Source organism: Falco punctatus (assembly GCF_963210335.1).
Source record: "Falco punctatus genome assembly, chromosome: 14".
Taxonomy (NCBI): Eukaryota; Metazoa; Chordata; class Aves; order Falconiformes; family Falconidae; genus Falco; species Falco punctatus.
This window is the reverse complement of record NC_137594.1, coordinates 1978661-1995848: the sequence shown is the minus strand read 5'-3', so window position 1 is coordinate 1995848 and position 17188 is coordinate 1978661. Positions and strand designations below refer to the sequence as shown.

The following is a 17188-nucleotide window of genomic DNA, read 5'->3' as shown; positions in this document are numbered from 1 at the left end:
TTGGGGATGGTGTAACCCCTGCCCCGTGTCCGGCCCATCCCACCGGCCGTGTGCCCGGCCCATGCTGGAGGTGCTGGGCAGAGCCGCACGGGCCAGCCTTGCGAGGGGGCCGGCTCGACGCGGGAGCCCGGCAGCGGACCCAGCCTGGGTGCGGGCCCGGGGCTCCGTTCGCCCCTCGCTTCCCCGTCGGTGCGTCGCGGGCCCTTTAAGCTGGCGCCATCTTTACTACGGGCGCGGTGGAGCCGCCGCAGGGCACTTCCGGCCCCGTCCTCCTCCTCGGGCCGCTGCTGCGGCGCTGCCCATTGGCTGTCGCTGCGGCACTTCCGGCGCGCGCCGCACCTCCGCTTCCTTTTCCGGTCGGCCATTTGCGGCGGCGGGAGGTGAGTCGGGGCGCTGCCGCGGCCGGGGAACCCATCCGCCGCCATCCGCCCGCCGTGGGCTGTGCCTGGGCCCGGGCTGTGCGCCGCGGCCGCTCGGAGTCCTGCGCGGGGGCCGCGGGCTGGGCCCGCGCCCGGAGGTGCCGCTGACAGGATCCCGGCCTGGGCCGGGGGCAGCGGCCTCGGGGGCGTTCTGGGCCTCCCTGGGTGGCGCGGCGGGCGGGGGCGGCCCTTCCCCAGGTCGCTGGGGGGGCCCCGCAGCCCTGATACCCCGGCGGAGCCGGCGGCCGCCTTTAGCTCTGCTCGTGTCCGCAGGCCCCAGCAGCCATGGCGCCCAGCCGCAATGGCATGATCCTGAAGCCCCACTTCCACAAGGACTGGCAGCGGCGAGTGGCCACTTGGTTCAACCAGCCCGCCCGCAAGATCCGCAGGTGAGTGCCCGGGGCGCTCCTGCCGGGCCGGCTGCTGCCTGCGTTGGCTCGGGGAGCTGGGGGAGCTTGGCTCGCGGCTTGTATCGGGCTGCTCAGGAAGCTGAAGTGCTGCTTCTTTATTTGAAGCCGTTCCCCTGAACTTTCTCGTTAAAGGCTCTGGGATTGCAGCAAGGCGCGCGGTTGGTGTGGGGTCCCTGGTCGGGGTTTGGCCGTTGTAACTGCAGTCAAATGATGAGAAATCTCCGGAATCGCTGTACCACATTGATGATTCCCTTGAACCCTTGTATACCTGATGACTGTAGCTGTTCTGTAGAAGCAGGCATCAGCCTGTCTGAGCTGTCAGGCCAAGGCTGTGTTTGTTTCTGAGAGATGCCCATGTGGCAGATGCCTCCCCTCAAGGGAGGTCAGCTGGCAGCCTAGGAGTGGCACACCTGGCAGGAATGCTCTCTTCCTGATCGCTGTCCCTGTCAACATTCCAGGAGGAAAGCCCGCCAGGCGAAGGCTCGACGCATTGCGCCCCGTCCCGTGGCTGGGCCCATCCGGCCTATAGTGAGGTGCCCTACTATCAGATACCACAAAAAAGTTCGTGCTGGCAGAGGCTTCAGCCTAGAAGAGCTTAAAGTAAGTACAGAGCACGGATCCCAACCAAGTTAACTCTGAGCTTGAGCTCGGTTGGCTTGTTCTGTTCTTCTGCACATAGACAGTGGGCAAGTGTCTTGCCTTAGGTGTTGGTATCTGCTGATGCTGGGCAGCCAGGGGAGGCATCTGGTGTTGCTGGCTCTGTGGGAGCATGGAAAGCACTGCTCTGGCGTTTCCTTTGCCTGTGGGATGGTGGTGAAGCGTACGCCAGAGCAAAGGGTTGCTCTGAAAAGTATATGTCCATTTGTCAGGTCAGACTGTCACTTATACAGAATTCCATTAAAAGTGGATTCTGGAAGAGCTGTAATTCAGTCTCCTGGGGGCCGGGAAGGACTAACAGCTTCTTAATCAATTTGGTTCTCTGTGAAACATGTTTCTATTAATCCTAAAAATTTTAGTCAATTGCTTCTGCTAATCCTAAAAATTTTAGCTAGCCTGTTTGTGTTGTGTACGAGGTAAACCATGCTCAACTTACTCCTAAGAGAAGTATGGGGTGTTGTGTCAGGAAGGGGAACTGTTCAGCGTAGCCTGGTAGAGTAGCTGTTTCTCATGCAATAGCTATGAGGTGGTTTAGGAACACTGAAAGTCCGTGGGAAGTGTTTGGTGCCCTCCATTGCTTCAGGAAGCTGTTCTCTGTGACCTTCCTGGCTGTGCTGAGCCGATGAGCTGTTAAAAGTTGGATCGTGGTGGTCTGCAGGAACCCTCACCCACGTATCTCCATACAGTGGGCAGGAAGAAACATCGGTGCTTGCTGGCAGCCAGCACCCACAGCCGTCTCTTGCGAGTTGTTTAGTATCTAATTAAAACATTTATAACAGTGGAATTAGTGTATTGAGGCAGTAAAATTGTTCTTCTGGGTGCCAAATGCTGTGTTACTTTATTTTTCTTTAATTTTTGGTTAATGGTGGAATACAAAATGGTGCGCAGATGTTTGTCTTGAAACAAAAAATGAGGTTATTTCTTGTGCAAGATGGTTACAAAAAATACTTCTTTAATGGAGCTTCCAGTATTTGGTGAGCCAGTTATCTGGACGTTGACTTCATAAATTTGTTTGTATCAGAGGTTTAACATCCCCCTCATAATTGCTCAGGGGTTTGCACTTTGCTCTCCTGAGAACATCTGCAAAAGCTACTGCAAAGCCTGTGGAACGTTTTCAAGCATTAAAATGCAGGCACCACAATTCCCTTTGTCAGTGGCGCAGTCGGTCCCGCTTGCCAGGCCCTCGTGCTGCCACTGGGCCATTCGGTTGGATGCTGGGCCTTGCTCAGCCTGTGATGGCTGTGCTTGATCCCTGGTCTGGCTGACGCCTGGAGCAGCTCCCGGCAGCAGCACGCTGGCATTGAGAGTTGTTGGATGCTGACACCACACACTCTTCTCTTCAGCTCGCCGGCATTAACAAAAAGTTTGCCCGAACTATTGGAATCTCTGTGGATCCCCGACGACGTAACAAGTCTACCGAGTCCCTGCAAGCCAACGTGCAGAGGCTGAAGGAGTACCACTCCAAGCTTATCCTCTTCCCAAGGAAGCCGGCTATGCCCAAGAAGGGAGACAGCTCTGTAAGTACTTCTCAGTTAGCAGCGTTTCACGAGGTCTGTTTCTGGTGATGTGTTCAGAGGTGCGGGCCTCAGCCCATCCATCCTAGTGCTGTGCTGTGTGGTCAGGCGGTGCTCCTCAGCGCTTGTTATCATGTAACCTCCCTGGGGGAGCAGCCCTTCTCAGAGGCTGCATGGTTCCCGTGCACGTACGTAGGGCTGAGCCCAGCACAAGGCCAGGCCTGGTAGAGCAGACTGACGGGGATCTCCTGGGTTACAGCAGTGCTTTGGGGTAGAGTTTTAGCCTAGGGACTGCTGTGCTGCTGAAGGAGTGCAGCTCAGATTTGGGGCTGGGTGGTCTGTCTGCTGAAGCTCTCTGATTGTTACCCAGCCAGCTGAATTTTAGTTTAATGAAGCTAAATTGTCAGAATAGCTGAGAAGTCCATCTGCAGTTGTGTTCTGCTGCATGGAAAGGGTAAGGGAGGCGAAGAGAGACTCTTCAGTGAAAGCCGTGTGTAAGGCAGTCTCGAGAAGGTTGTTGCTGTTGACATGAAAATACGCTTTTCATTAAAATCTCACCGAGACCCGGAGTATGGTTGGCTTTGGTTGGCTCTGCCTGTGGTGAGTACACGCTTCCCACAGGGCAGTGCAAGTGCTGAAATTAGGTGGTGCGCTAAAGCTGTCCTCAATCTTCTGGGGAGTCTGTCAGCTCCGAGCCACTTCACCGTAGTGCAGCAGCCCGCTGTCCTTGCGCTGCTGCTCAGAGCAGGGGAAGAAGCGTCTGGAGCTTCTGTACCAGTAGGTAACAGATACGGGCGTCTGAAATGCCATTTCAAATTTGTTCATTTGAAATCAACAGTTTAAAACTTAAATAATTTTTGTCTAATGCCATTCTCTTAAAAGAAGCTGGAATTAGCCTTAGAAGGAATCAGTGAGGAATATGCTGGGTATCAAACTAAAAATGGCACAGTAGATGTCGGTGGTTTTAGAGCTGGCAGAACTCCTGACAGGTCGCTGCTCCTCTGGCCAGATCCGGGCTAATCAATAGCCAGGCAAAATGCAGGTTGTTGATGCGGCACATCTGTGCCAGATATTCCTGTAGCTGCGCAGCTAAAATGCTGAGTTTGTTACCAGGCGGTGTTAAATCTCCAGTCAGAACTGTTTTAACAGCATGTTGTAGCAGGGTACCTGCAGACAGAGCATGCTCCTGAGGAACTAGCCTGAGAAGTTATATTTTTTTCCTAAATAATTTTTTTCGACATTTTTTTATGCAGGCTGAGGAACTCAAGATGGCAACTCAGCTGACCGGACCAGTTATGCCGATCAAGAATGTAAGTGTCACTAAATCACATTCTCTGCGTGACATAACTGAGACTTAAACTTCACGGAGAGGATTCTCTTCTCGCTGTTCCAGGGCTCAGGGTTGCTGTCTCCAGACGCTTCCCATCCTGGATAAAAGGAAGCCAGGAAAGGGATGAGCTTGTCTTTGTCTTTTGCCAAGAGTACCTTGATCTGTTTGGTTCCTCAGTGTTGCAAAGCAGATTGCAAAGAACTCATTACACAGAGCTCCACTAAATTTTTGTTAACTGTGGAAGTCCTTAAATCACAAGCTGTGTTTAGTGCCTGGAGCTCTCTTCTGCACCCAGAATGTCAGGGGTTGGGGTCAAGACACGTTGGTTGGGAACAGTCCTGTATGTATCCCACTGCTGCCCTAATGACGTGTGAAGCACAGCTGCGTACGTTCTCCCGACAGAGCTGCGGGGGAGCCCCCCAGATCACACGATTCCTGTGAGGGCACAGGTTAAGGCACACATGAAGCATGTTTGTGTTTGTGCTCAGCCCTGCGTCCTCCGGGTGGGCTCGGGGGGTTGTTGGTCCACTCGTCCCTTGAAGGAGCCGGTACCTGTGAAATCTGGGGCGCGTGGTGTTGCCGCTTGGGGTGAGGGGTGCACGCTGGTGGCTCGACAGCCCCCAGCAGGTTGCGTGGTCGCCATTTGTCTCAAAACCCTTGCCGGTTCTGAAAGGCGCTGACAAACCTGACTCAAGACTTCATGTGCTGGTTGGTTTGTTGTTGGTTTTGGGTTTTTTTCCCCGTGGTATGTTCTGGTCTTGTGCTGACGTGCGCTGGCAAATTAGGAAACGGTTGAAATGAGGTGCCTGGTGGGGCGACAGTAAGGGCAGGGCCTGTAGATGGCATAAGTGCTCTTTTCTTAACAGCATCACGGGGCTAGTGGTAAAAGCCTAGCGAGATTAATTGTGTTAAGCCTTAAATACAGTCTCTTCTGATGTGCAGTCTGACTGTCTGGCGCTCTCTCCCACTAGGTTTTCAAACGGGAGAAGGCCCGTGTTATCTCGGAAGACGAGAAGAACTTCAAGGCCTTTGCCAGCCTGCGCATGGCCCGGGCCAACGCCCGTCTCTTTGGGATTCGTGCGAAACGAGCCAAAGAAGCGGCAGAGCAGGATGTGGAGAAGAAGAAATGAACTGTTCTCCCCTAGAACTGTCAATAAAAAAAATGTAGAAATAAGAGTGTGCTGTCTTTTTAGGGCAAACGTACAGAAGCAAGCTGCCCTGCGCCTGCCGGCTCTGCTACAGCGTGTGCTGGTGCAGATCGTGGGCCGCTGTGCGTGGAGGGGTGCTGTTCAGACGTGGGAAACCTCAGCTGCTGTGTTGAGAGAGACTTCGAACTGCCCTGAAAGCAAGTGAAACAGGCCCTGCCTTGTGCCAGCGCCTCAGGGAGGCCCCTTGGCTTTTGTCTGCAGGGAGGCAGCTTCGCAGGCTGGACCCCGCCTGACTAAGGGGGCTGCTTTGGCTGCCAGTTGAGGGGTATTTTTGAGGTGCCCCCTCCCTGGCAAGCTTTGCTTCCCACTTAACCTGTCTCTATGCCGATATTTCAGACTTAATGAAATCTGAAACCAGATTTAACGAAGCTTTGTGGCAGCACAGTGCTCGTGTGGGGTCCTGCACCCTGGTTTTGGAGGGGAGCAGTGTGCGATGCCGGCACTGGCCTGTGGGACTGCCCAGTCCTGCGCCCGCTGCTGGGGCACCTGCCCTGGGCTTCCCCCGGCTGCAGTTCAACCCCTGCTGCTGCTCCCTGTGTTCTTTAAAACTGTTTTGTTAGGAAATTATCTTGGTGGCGTTGAAGAGGAGCCCGGCCCCTGCCTGGAGGAGGGTCTGGGGGCTCGGGTCTCTGGCGCGGCAGGGCAGGCGGCAGGGGAGCTCTGCGGGGAGCGAGCGCTGACCCGACCCCTTTGCTGGCTAATCGGTTCCGGGGCTGTTCTGGCTGCGCTGCCCAGCGCCTGTGTCGGGATAATTGAGCCATTTGTATTCATTAGCAGTTCGGTGACAAACTTGGGGATCCGCTGCCACGAAGCGCCGTGGCAGAGGGGCACCAGCCCACCCCACACCACACACACCCCGAGTCCCAGCACAGCTGGATGACCCGAGATTGCTCAAAAACGGGGGGCAAGGGCTGCCCAGCATGGGGCTGCCAGTGTCACGGCTGACTGCTGGCCTGTCCCAGCCCCCCGGCCCAAGCCTGCGGTGGGATCCTGTGTCCCCCCACGGGTGGGCTCCCCCCGGGCCGTGCTGTGGGGCTGCAGGAGGAGCAGGGAAGGCAGGTGGCCTATTTCTGTCACACGGGCTGGGGATTAGCTCCCAAACCCGGGACTCTGCAGTGCCCTGGTGCTCATTAGCCCTATCTGCATTTTAATCCCTCCAAATACAGGCTAATTACATCATCTTCCATAAAGCCAAGATGAAAGCACCACAGCACTGGGGTGATGTGTGTGGGTGGGGGGGTGCTGGGGCAGCCCCCAGCTGAGGGACGGGGTGCCTGGGGCTCGGTGGGTCCAGCTGCTCCAGCAAGCGGGGAGGGCACCCGGTGGTCTTGGGGCACCCCATCCTTGTGCTGGGGGGTGGGCTGAGAGCATAGGGGGCTGGGACCAGGATGGGCCTCGGGCACCCCACGGGGAGCAGCAGGGGAGGGCGATGGGCTGTGGGGTGCTGGGAGCGAGGGCTGTGCCACGGGGGGCTCGCCCGGAGCGGGAGCACCAGCCCTGGCAGGGGCAGCGGTGCCAGGGACCCCGCTCAGCCCCGGTGCCCGCGGGTGGGCTCTGCTCCGGTGCCGGCAGCGAGGCAGTTAACGGAGCTTGTCATCTCCCTCTTAGGGCTCCGCTCCCGAGCTGCAGCTTGAGTCAGTTGTGTGGAGGTGGCAGCGGCGGCAGCTCCGGCTGGCACACCGGCTCCGGCTGGCACGCTGGCTCCGGCTGGCACACCGACCCAGCCCTCGGCCCGGCCGCCTGCGGAGCCCAGCCCACCGGCAGCCAGGTGAGGGGCACGGTGGGGTGGGGGGGAGCCGGCGCCCCCTCCGCTGGGGGATGCCAGGGGTGCCCGCGCTCCCAGGGAGGGGGGAGATGCCCGCCGGAGCTGGGGCACCGGAGCCATGTGCTGGGGGGGCCTGCACCACTTTGCCAGGAAACTTTGGGTGTGCGGGGGCATGGGCAGAGGGGTGGGCGCGGGCGCTGCTCGGCCCCTGCCCGGCAGCCCCCGGGGGCTGCAGCCTGGGGGGGACAAGCCCCAGCCCGGGGCTGGTAGAGCCCCTTGATGACCCACCAGCGCAACATTGCCTGGCTGGGTGTCACCAGCCTCCGGGTAGCAGGTGGCCCCCGTCCCCAGCACGGGGGAAATCCCACCGTCACCCTGGGGTGCCACCAGCCCCGCCTGGGCAGCGGGACATGGCCGGCGCTGCCAGCATCACCCAGTGGCGCAGACAAGGGCCCGGTGTCCCCACTGTCCTCTCCGGCCAGCCCTGCCCAGGGCAGCTGCGCTGCCCGCAGGGGTAAAGGGGGGGAGTTTCTGCTCCCCAGTACTCTGGGGTGGGGGCCCCGGGCTGCCTGCACAGCCCCCACTCCTGCACAGCCCCCCAGCCCCACTCCGGTGCCCCTTCCCTGCGGGATGCATCCTGCCCCTGCAGTGGGGCTGGGGCAGAGCCAAGCACGACCCTGTGGGACCCCTGGCCAGCCCAGGGGGCTGGTGGGTGACGGGGGACACAGCAGCACCCATCTGGTGCTTGGGGGGTGCGTGGGCAGCGTCACAAGGGGTGCCCCAGCTCCGGCTCACCCCACTGTGCTTTGACACCTCGCAGGGCCCCGTGGAGCGATCGGGACTGGAACTGGCCACCCCACCTTGGAGAGGGTCCCCGGAGCCCCCTCCACCCACCAGCGCATCCCACCCCAGCCCCCACCAGCGCCCGCTGCCACCAGGGACCCACCCGACCCGACGCAGCTGGGCTCTGGCCCCACGCCCGGCACCGCGGGGCACCGTGCCCCAGGCATGACGGGCACCTGCCCGGCTCCTTGACAGCAACGAAGGCAGCGGCCGCCTGTGCCGCCCCGCTCCCCCCACATGCCCTTCGCCCACGGGGCCGCTTGCCCCCCATCGCGCCCGGCCGCCCACCGCGCCATGGCCACCATGGGCGAAGCGCCCGAGCCGTCCCCCCAGGCCCCGCTGGCCGTGCTCTCCAAGGTGGAGCTGCGGGTGAGCTGTAAGCACCTCCTGGACCGCGACACACTCAACAAGTCAGACCCCTGCGTCCTGCTGCTGATGCAGTCCCAGGGCCAGTGGATGGAGGTAGGCAGGTGGGGGACACCCACCACAGGGCAGGGGCTGGCTGTCACTGGGGTCGTGGCGGGGCTGAGGGCAGGGTGCTGGGTGCAAGGTTTGTGTCTCTGTGATGGGGAGAGTAGCAGAGACAGTCCCAGGGTGGCTGCAGTGCCCATGGGGATGGAGACAGGGCAGGAGTGACTACGCGGAGGGCAGGAGATGGTGCGGAGCTGGGTGCAGGATGCAGAGCAGGGCACAAGAGAGGCTGGGGAGTGGGGTGCAGGGTACAGAGCAGGGTGTGGGTGCAGAGTGGGGCGCAGAGCAGGGTGCAGGCTGCAGGAGATGGTGCAGAGCAGAGTGCACACAAAGGGTGCTGGATGCAAAGTGCAGAGCTCGCAGCGCAGGGTGCATGCCAGGTACAGGGTGCAGGGTGCAGGGTGCGGAGCAGAGTGCAAGGTGCAGAGCAGGGTGCGGGATGGGGAGCAGCGTGCAGGGTCGGGAGCAGGGTGCAGGGTCGGGAGCAGGGTGCAGGGTGGGGAACAGGGTGCAGAGTGCGGAGCACGGAGCATAGCAGTGTGCAGGGTGGGAGGCAGGGTGCAGAGCAGGGTGCAGGATGGGAAGCAGGGTGTGAGGTGCAGAGCTGGGTGCAGAGCAGGGTGCAGGATGCACAGAGCACGAGGGCAGGGCAGGGTGCTGTGGCACACTCGGTGCAGGCACCTTGGCCAGAGCAAGTCCCTGGGGTGCCCATGGCACGTGGCTCCAGCACAGCTCCAGGGCCGCCCGCCATGGCCAAGGGACACCTCAGCCACCACTGGGGCAGCTCAGGCCTTGTGGGCTGGCCTCACCCTGCCCAGGGGAAGCGGCTCAGGGGGGAGCAGGGCTGGCACTGCAGCCGTGTGCCCGCATGGTGCTGTGCCAGGGGCCCTGGCACCCGCCAGAGCCGCGGCTGGGCCCGGCGCTGGTGCTGGCGTGGCACCCTGCTATCGTTTCCCCACGGCTCGGCTCTGGGCTGGTGCCAGCAGCTCCGCGCTGGCTGATCGCCGCTGCTCAGCCGGCACATTCAGCGCTACATCCCGCTGCGCTACATCCCGCTGCGTGTGATCGACTGCTCGCCCGAGCCAGAGCTGGAGCCAGGGCGGCGAGGGGCCCCGTGCCAGCTGCGGCTCCCGGGCTGTGCTGTGCTGAGCCAGTTGTACCCAGCTGTGCCAGTGTGTCGTGCCACGCTCTGTGTGCCATGCCGTGCCGTGCCGTGCCATGCCGTGCCACACTCCATGTGCTGTGCCACGCCATGCTGTGCCACGCCATGCTGTGCCATGCCATGCAAGGACAACAAGGCCCCCCTGTGCCATGTTTCCGAGGGACTCTGAGCTGCCCCCTCCCTGTCCCTGCCAGCCCGTGTCCCCCAGCCCAGACAACGGCTGAAGCCAGCTCAACCACTGCCCACCAGGTCTGAGAGCCGAAACGGCCCCAGCCACACCAGCAGGGGCTGGCACTGGAGGGGCTGAGGTAACCGAGACCCGGAGCACCGTGATGCAGCTGTGGGGCTGTCAGTGCCCGTGCAGGAGGCCCGGTGCCACACGGGGTGGCCCTGCCAGCAGCGCGGCAGTGCAGGCTCAGCAGCTGCTGCCGGGCCGGGCAGGCGGTGGGCAGGGGCCGGCGGGCTGGCGGGGTGCCCTGGCCAGGATGTGTCCTGCTGAGTCAACGCTGGCAGGGACGGGGTGCGGAGGAGGCTCCTGGAAGCTGCTCAGCACCCACTGCCAGCGCGGCTGGGAGGTGCTGAGCACCCACCCACCTGCCAGGGCCACGGTGGCCAGTGGGTGGTGGCCCTTGCCCTTGGTCAGCGGGTGGTGGCCCTTGCCCTTGGCCAGCCCAGGTGGGAGCACAGGGGCTCGTCCTGGCGCTGGCTCATTGCTCCTGCTTGAGCAGAGCCCTGGCAAACAGTGGCCCAGAGCCAGAGCATCCCCTCGAACCGGCCACGGGGCTTGCCCCGAACCCTGGAGGGAGCCGCGCTCCCAGCACCTGGGGGTTGGCAGGGCTGGAGTCCTTGTGCCACACGTGGCTGGCGATGGGGCTGCCTCCCAGTGCCCTTTGCCTGAGAACCAGCACGGGCAGGGAAATGCTTGTGCAGGGCCGGTCCTTCCTGCAGCTGCCCAATGTCCCTCATCCCTGCACCCCACATCCCCGTGCCCGGCTCTGGGCGAGCTCCGGCATCCCAAGGTCCTGGTCAGGTCTAGATGGGACCCCAGGCTGGGCTCTGGCCCCGCTGCCCCCAGCTGAGCTCCCGCTGTGCAGGTGGACCGCAGTGAGGTCATCAAGAGCAACCTCAACCCCGTCTTCGCCAAGATCTTCATGGTGGACTACTACTTTGAGGAGGTGCAGAAGCTGCGGTTCGAGGTCTATGACAGCCACGGGCATGCCGGTGTGGGCACACATGACGATGACTTCCTGGGGGGCATGGAGTGCACCGTGGGGCAGGTGAGCCCCCACCCTCCACCGGGGACACCCGCCAGTGGTGTCCTCTCCCTGACCCCTACGCTTTCGCAGATTGTGGCGCAGAAGCGGGTGACGAAGCCGCTGTTCCTCAAATATGGGAAGTTTGCCGGCAAGTCCACCATCACCGTGAGTGGCCAAACACATGCCAGGAGTGGCACAGGGCTGGGACCCTGCGGTGGCACCGAGCTAGGGCATGTGGGTGGCACCAGACTGGGGCACATAGGTGGCACTGGACTGGTGTGCTGGGATGGCATCGGGCTGGGACACAGAAGTGGCACTGAGCTGGAGCATGTGGGGCGTCCCCAATGACATTCCTCCTGTCCTGTCGCCCAGCCCCACGGGCTCTCGGGGGCAGGCAGCGCTCAGGGTCCCCACTGCTGTCTGCCAGCCACCCTGGGGGTCCCCGCCATGCCGGGGGAGGCACGTGGCACCCTGTCCCCTCCCAGGCCACCACCCTGCCCGCGCAGGCAGGGAGGACAGGGGGACGAAGCCTTGCCAGGCGCTGAGCACCCTGCGGCCGCCTCACCTTGCAGGTCATCTCGGAGGAGATCTCGGGGAACAACGGCTACGTGGAGCTCGCCTTCCGGGCCAAGAAGCTGGATGACAAGGTGAGCCAGGTCCCGCAGGAGCTGGGGGGCCATGCAGGCAGGGCAGGCAGGGCAGGCAGGGCAGGCAGTGCTCTGCCCCATCCTCCCTCCTCCAGGATCTCTTCAGCAAGTCGGATCCCTTCCTGGAGATCTACCGCATCGACGACGACCGCAGCGAGCAGCTGGTGTACCGCACCGAGGTGAGGTCCCGGGCAGGATTCGCTCCTCAGCTGCCCTGGGGGCTGCCCGGCCCCGCTGAGCCCCTTGCCCCGCAGGTGGTGAAGAACAACCTGAGCCCCATCTGGGAGCCCTTCAAGGTCTCCCTCAACTCGCTGTGCAGCTGCGAGGAGAAGAGGAAGCTGAGGGTGAGGAAGGGTGAAGGGGGCCCCGCATCCCTGCCACGGTGGCACGCGGATCCCAGCTTCCCCACGGCCCCGCATGGGCAGCGTGCTGGGGACCCCCGGGGCCGGGTGCGGTCTGGGGGTGTGGGTGCGTGGCCCCCCGCAGCGGGCAGGGCTGAGCCGTCCCCCGCTGCAGTGCGTGGTGTGGGACTACGACTCGCGGGGCAAGCACGACTTCATCGGCGAGTTCTTCACCACCTTTGAGGAGATGCAGAAGGCGATGGGGGAGAACAAGGTGGGTGTGGGGACACGGGGACAGCCCGTGGGGTCACCCCTCCATGCTGCCAGCAGATCCCATTCCCAGAGGCACCTCCCAGCTCCTCCTCTGGTTCTGGGACCATTGTCCCCTCGCTGCGCCCCTCTTTGGCGAAGGGATGGTGGGTCTGTGCTCCTCTGGGGACGTCAGCCCTGGGGCTGGCGGGCTGCAGGGTTGTGGGGCCGTGAGGCTGCAGAGGTGGGGTTAGGGGACTGCGGGGTTATGGGGCTGGGGGGTTATGGGGCTGGGGGGTTATGGGGCTGCGGGGTTATGGGGCTGCGGGGTTAATGGCTGGGGGGCCTGCAGGGTTATGGGGCTGTGGGGTCACAGTGCTGCAAAGCTGCAGGGTCAGGGGTCTGTGAGGTGATGGTGGGGGGTGTGGGTGCATGGGGCCGTGTCCCCAGGGTGGGGGTCGCAGGCCGCGTGGGTGCTGCATACCGCAGGTGCAGTGGGACTGCATGAACCCCAAGTACAAAATCAAGAAGCGCAACTACAAGAACTCAGGGGTTGTGGTTCTGCTGGACCTGAAGGTGAGTGCTTATGTGTCGTGCCGTGCCGTGCTGTGCCATGCCATGCCGTGCTGTGCCATGCCATGCTGTGTCGTGCTGTGCCGTGCCGTGTTGAGCCATGCCAGGCTGTCACGGGGTCGCGTGGGACAGGACCAGCTGATGCAGGTCCCTCTGGAAGATCCACAGGGTCTACTCCTTCCTGGACTACATCATGGGTGGCTGCCAGATCCACTTCACGGTGAGCAACGTCCCCTACCCCAAAGCACGGGGGGCTGGGCAGGGGCTCCAGCACGGGGCCACACAGTTGTCCCCAGGGCAGGGGACCATGGGTGGCACATCCCGGCTCCCCCCGAGCTGTGGCTGTGCCACAGTGCCGGTGAGCAGGGCTGGCAGAGCCACCCGACCTCAGCAGGACACACCGGTGGGTGGCTCCGCGCACCCTGGGGAGACCCTCACTGCCACCCCCCACCAGGTGGCCATCGATTTCACGGCCTCCAACGGGGACCCCCGAAACAGCTGCTCCCTGCACTACATCAACCCCTACCAGCCCAACGAGTACCTCAAGGCGCTGGTGGCGGTGGGCGAGATCTGCCAAGACTACGACAGGTCTGTTGCTCTGGTGGGTCCCCGGGGGCCAGGACACCCCGGTGGTGGCCACCCCAGTGCTGGCACTGCCAGAGCTCCTCACACCCCTTCCCCTGCAGTGATAAGAAATTCTCAGCCCTTGGCTTTGGTGCAAGGATCCCCCCCAAATACGAGGTAAGGGTGTGGTCGGGGTCCTGGGGGACCCCAGGGATGGGCTCGTCCCTCCAGGCACCCTTGGCCATGGCAGGTGATGGGGGGGTGGGCACCGACTGCCCCCTCCCCTCTCACCCTCCAGGTCTCCCACGATTTCGCCATCAACTTCAACCCTGACAATGATGAGTGTGAGGGTGAGCCCAGCTCCGGCGGGGCCGGGGATGCCTGTCTTGTGACACCCCACCATGCCAGAGCCTGGTGCTGCTGGGACACCCCCCTCTTACCCCTCACATTCCCCGCAGGCATCCAGGGTGTCGTGGAGTCCTACCAGAGCTGCCTCCCCAAAATCCAGCTCTACGGCCCCACCAATGTGGCCCCCATCATCTCCAAGGTGGCTCGCGTGGCGGCCGACGAGGAGCGGACGAAGGAGGCTTCGGTATGTACCTGCCATCCCCGGCAGCTGGCGCGGGGCTGGGCTGAGACCCAGCACACTCGTGCCACTTGTGGCTGCTCCCACGTTGGAGCTGAGCCCTGGTCCTGCTCCCCCTCATGGGGCTGGCAGCGGGGCCGGGCCGCCCCCCAGCGCATCTGTTGTCCTCCCACAGCAATACTTCATCCTGCTGATCCTGACGGACGGCGTGGTGACGGACATGGCGGACACGCGGGAGGCCATTGTCCGCGCCTCCTACCTGCCCATGTCCATCATCATCGTGGGGGTGGGCAACGCCGACTTCACCGACATGCAGATCCTGGATGGGGATGATGGCATCCTGCGCTCCCCCAAGGGCGAACCTGTCCTCCGCGACATCGTCCAGTTTGTCCCCTTCCGGGAGTTCAAGAATGTGAGTGGGGCACTGGTGGCCCTGCTGTCCCCTCCTGTCCCCTGCTGTCCCCTCCCATCCCCTCCTATCCTCACAGCAGGACAGAGCATTGTGGCGCAGCAAGCCAGTGCCTCACAGCTGCTGCTCTGCACGTGGGGGTGGGCAGGTGGCACAGTGAGCCCCGGTCTCACCTGTCCCCCCCGGTGTCCCCTGCTGTCCCCCATCCCACAGGCATCACCGACGGCCCTGGCGAAGTGCGTGCTGGCGGAGGTGCCCAAGCAGGTTGTGGAGTACTACAGCTACAAAGCCTTCCCCCCGCGCTGCCCCCGCCCTGAGACCCCCGACTCCAACCTCAGCTCGCCCCAGTGAGGGCCCCCCCCTCCCCCCCGGCATGGTGCAGGGATGAATGGGGTCCCCTCCGGGTCCCAGCCCTGCCACAGTCCCCTTCTTGCCAGGTGGGGGGGGCACCTGCAGCATGTCCCCACTGGCACCTGGCCAGGGACATGGGGCCGTGGTGCAGGGACCACCCCCCCAGCATTGCCCGGGGGTCCCCGCTGGGCATTGTCTGGTCTTGGTGGTCTGCACCCTGCAGCCCATCCCCACCCCGATCCTGCTGTCCCCGTGGTCCTCTCAGTCCCCGCTTGTCTGTTGCTGTGACGTCATTTGGAGGCTGCATGACGAACCCCCCGCGGCATGCGGGACCCCCCCCAATAAAGCATCCAGCCGTGTCCGTGCCACTGCTCTCCAGGTGCCAACACCGAACCTCCCTGCCAGGCGCTCAGCGGGGCAGGGGGATAGCCCCGGGGGCCACCTGTCCCCTTTGTGCCCCTCACCGTGACACCCTGGCCAACAGCGAGAGCCAAACGCAACCCCCAGCCACGGGTGCCCGCATGGCCACGGGTGCCCGCATGGCCACAGGTGCCCGCATGGCCACGGGTGCTGCTGCTGGCCGCTCCGGCTGCCCCTGTATTTCGGGGGATTCGTGACTGGCAGCGTGCGGGGCAGCACTGGCGCTTTGGAGCTGTGATGCTTTTGAGCAGCTGCCGCTTTCAAGTTGTGCCGGAGCGGCCGGCCACCTGCTGTGCCACTGCCGGCTGCCGCGGCCCCAAATCCAGGCCACAGGAGCGGGAGCAGAGGCAGTGCCAGCGTCCTGCTCCTGCCCGGCACATGGCCTTGGCCACGTGCTGTGTGCCACGTACCATGTGCCACATGCCGTGGGTCGCGTGCCATGCACCGTGTGCCACGTGCTGCGCTGTGTGCTGTACGCCACACACCATACACAGTGTGCCGTGTGCCATGCACCATGTGCTGCGTGCCATGCAATGTATGCCGTGTGCCATGCAGCGTGCCACATGTTGCATGTGCCATGTCATGCACTGCGTGCCATGTTCCATGTGCCATGTGCTGTGTGGCACATGCTGCGTGCCACATACCATGTACTGTATGCTGCGTGCCACTCGCTGCGTGCTTCATGGTATGTGCTCCATGTTGCGCCATGTGCCACCCCGTGTGCCATGTACCCTGTGCTGTGTGCCATGTGCCACGTGCCATATGCAGTGTGCCACGTGCCACGTGCTGTGTGCCATGTGCCATGTTCTGGGTCATGGGCTGTGGGCTGCATGCCATGGGCCATGTGCCATGCTGTGCCATATGGTGTGCACCACGCACGGGCACTGTGCCACGCTGCCGCCATGTGCGGCACACCGAGTGCTGTGCGCCGTGTGCTGCGCTGAAAGCCGGGTATTTCCTGTGTGCCAGCTGCTTCCTGCCATGTGCTGCGTGGCAGTGCCACATGCCACGTGTCCTTCACCCTGTGCCATGCGCTGTTTGTTGCCACCTTAGTGCCAGCAGATGCTCCCAGGGAAGTGACATCCACTGGTGTGGGGTGTGGCCACCACAGGGACTGAAACTGGGGCCTGGTGCAGCTTTCATAGGGCAGGGGCCACCCAAGAGCTTGCCACATGGGTGCCACCAAGCTGGGCTCCGGGGCCAGGGATGCTGCTGGCACCCAGGATGACAGCACCAAGGGTGACAGCACGGAGGTGCCAGCCTGTGCCCGTACAGGCAGGCACTCAGCCATCCACCGGTACAGCCATGCTGAAGTGCCATGACCCAGTGGCACTGCCCGCTGCCGGCACTCCTGCACGCCGGCAGAGCACGCTGCCTGCACTTCCCGGATCAGCCCGTGTATTTATAGCTCCTGATTCATCTCCTATACAGCAGGATAATAGATGTCACCATAGAAACCCAGTGCCTGACGAGGCTGTGGCGGCAGCTGGCCCTTGGCGCGGGCAGGGGTCTGCCCCGGCACCCCCATGTGTGGGGCTGGCTGTATGTGGGGTGACCCCACGGGGCTGGGGGTGCCCAGCGTCACCCAGCGTCACCCAGCCAGGCTGCACCCACCGGCGGTGCGGCTGGCAGGGGAGCGGCGGCACGGCAGGCAGGGTTGGCAGGCATCGGTGCCGCCGGGTGCCCAGGGAGGGTCTCGCCACCCGTGGCATTGGGGGGGTGCGCTGGGGCCAGGCGAGGGGCAGATTGTGCCTGGGGGGTTACAGAGGATGCATTGGGGCAGGAGGGCCCCAGAGATTGGGGGGGACACACGTGTGGCCCAGGGGGCCTGGGTGCTGCCGAAGGAGCCAGCTCCGTGCCGTGGGCTCGGCCGGCAAATGCTGGCACCGTGCAGCCGTGTCATTGACCCCACGGCGGGAGCTGGCAAGTGGCCATGGCCCGCGGCACTGCTCACCCGGCCATTGTCCCCGCCGCAGAGAGGGTCCCTGGGGATGGGGCCCTACCCAGAGCGGC

General features: G+C 63.1%; 2 protein-coding genes across 12 annotated transcripts; both read left to right on the top strand.

Moving 5' to 3' along the window:
* The first annotated feature begins 261 nt into the window (after window positions 1-261).
* On the top strand, window positions 262-5504 carry RPL13 (ribosomal protein L13). The gene is made up of 6 exons (XM_080364900.1): window positions 262-380; window positions 693-808; window positions 1288-1429; window positions 2830-3003; window positions 4254-4310; window positions 5302-5504. Exons 2-6 carry the CDS (start codon window positions 705-707, stop codon window positions 5458-5460), a joined length of 636 nt encoding a protein of 211 aa, XP_080221026.1. The 5' UTR covers window positions 262-380; window positions 693-704; the 3' UTR covers window positions 5461-5504.
* Window positions 5505-5584: 80 nt separating this feature from the next.
* CPNE7 (copine 7) lies at window positions 5585-17142 on the top strand. Of its 11 annotated transcripts, XM_080364862.1 has the most exons (15): window positions 5585-8608; window positions 10874-11056; window positions 11126-11200; window positions 11608-11682; window positions 11778-11861; window positions 11937-12026; window positions 12199-12297; window positions 12762-12848; window positions 13006-13065; window positions 13300-13433; window positions 13532-13586; window positions 13708-13759; window positions 13868-14001; window positions 14171-14407; window positions 14618-17142. In XM_080364862.1, exons 1-15 carry the CDS (start codon window positions 8384-8386, stop codon window positions 14753-14755), a joined length of 1728 nt encoding a protein of 575 aa, XP_080220988.1. In that variant the 5' UTR covers window positions 5585-8383; the 3' UTR covers window positions 14756-17142. The 11 variants fall into 11 exon arrangements, with proteins under 11 accessions (XP_080220988.1, XP_080220987.1, XP_080220993.1 ...); XM_080364861.1 differs by having other exon boundaries at window positions 10874-11200; XM_080364867.1 differs by having other exon boundaries at window positions 13300-13586; window positions 13868-14407.
* Window positions 17143-17188: the final 46 nt, after the last annotated feature.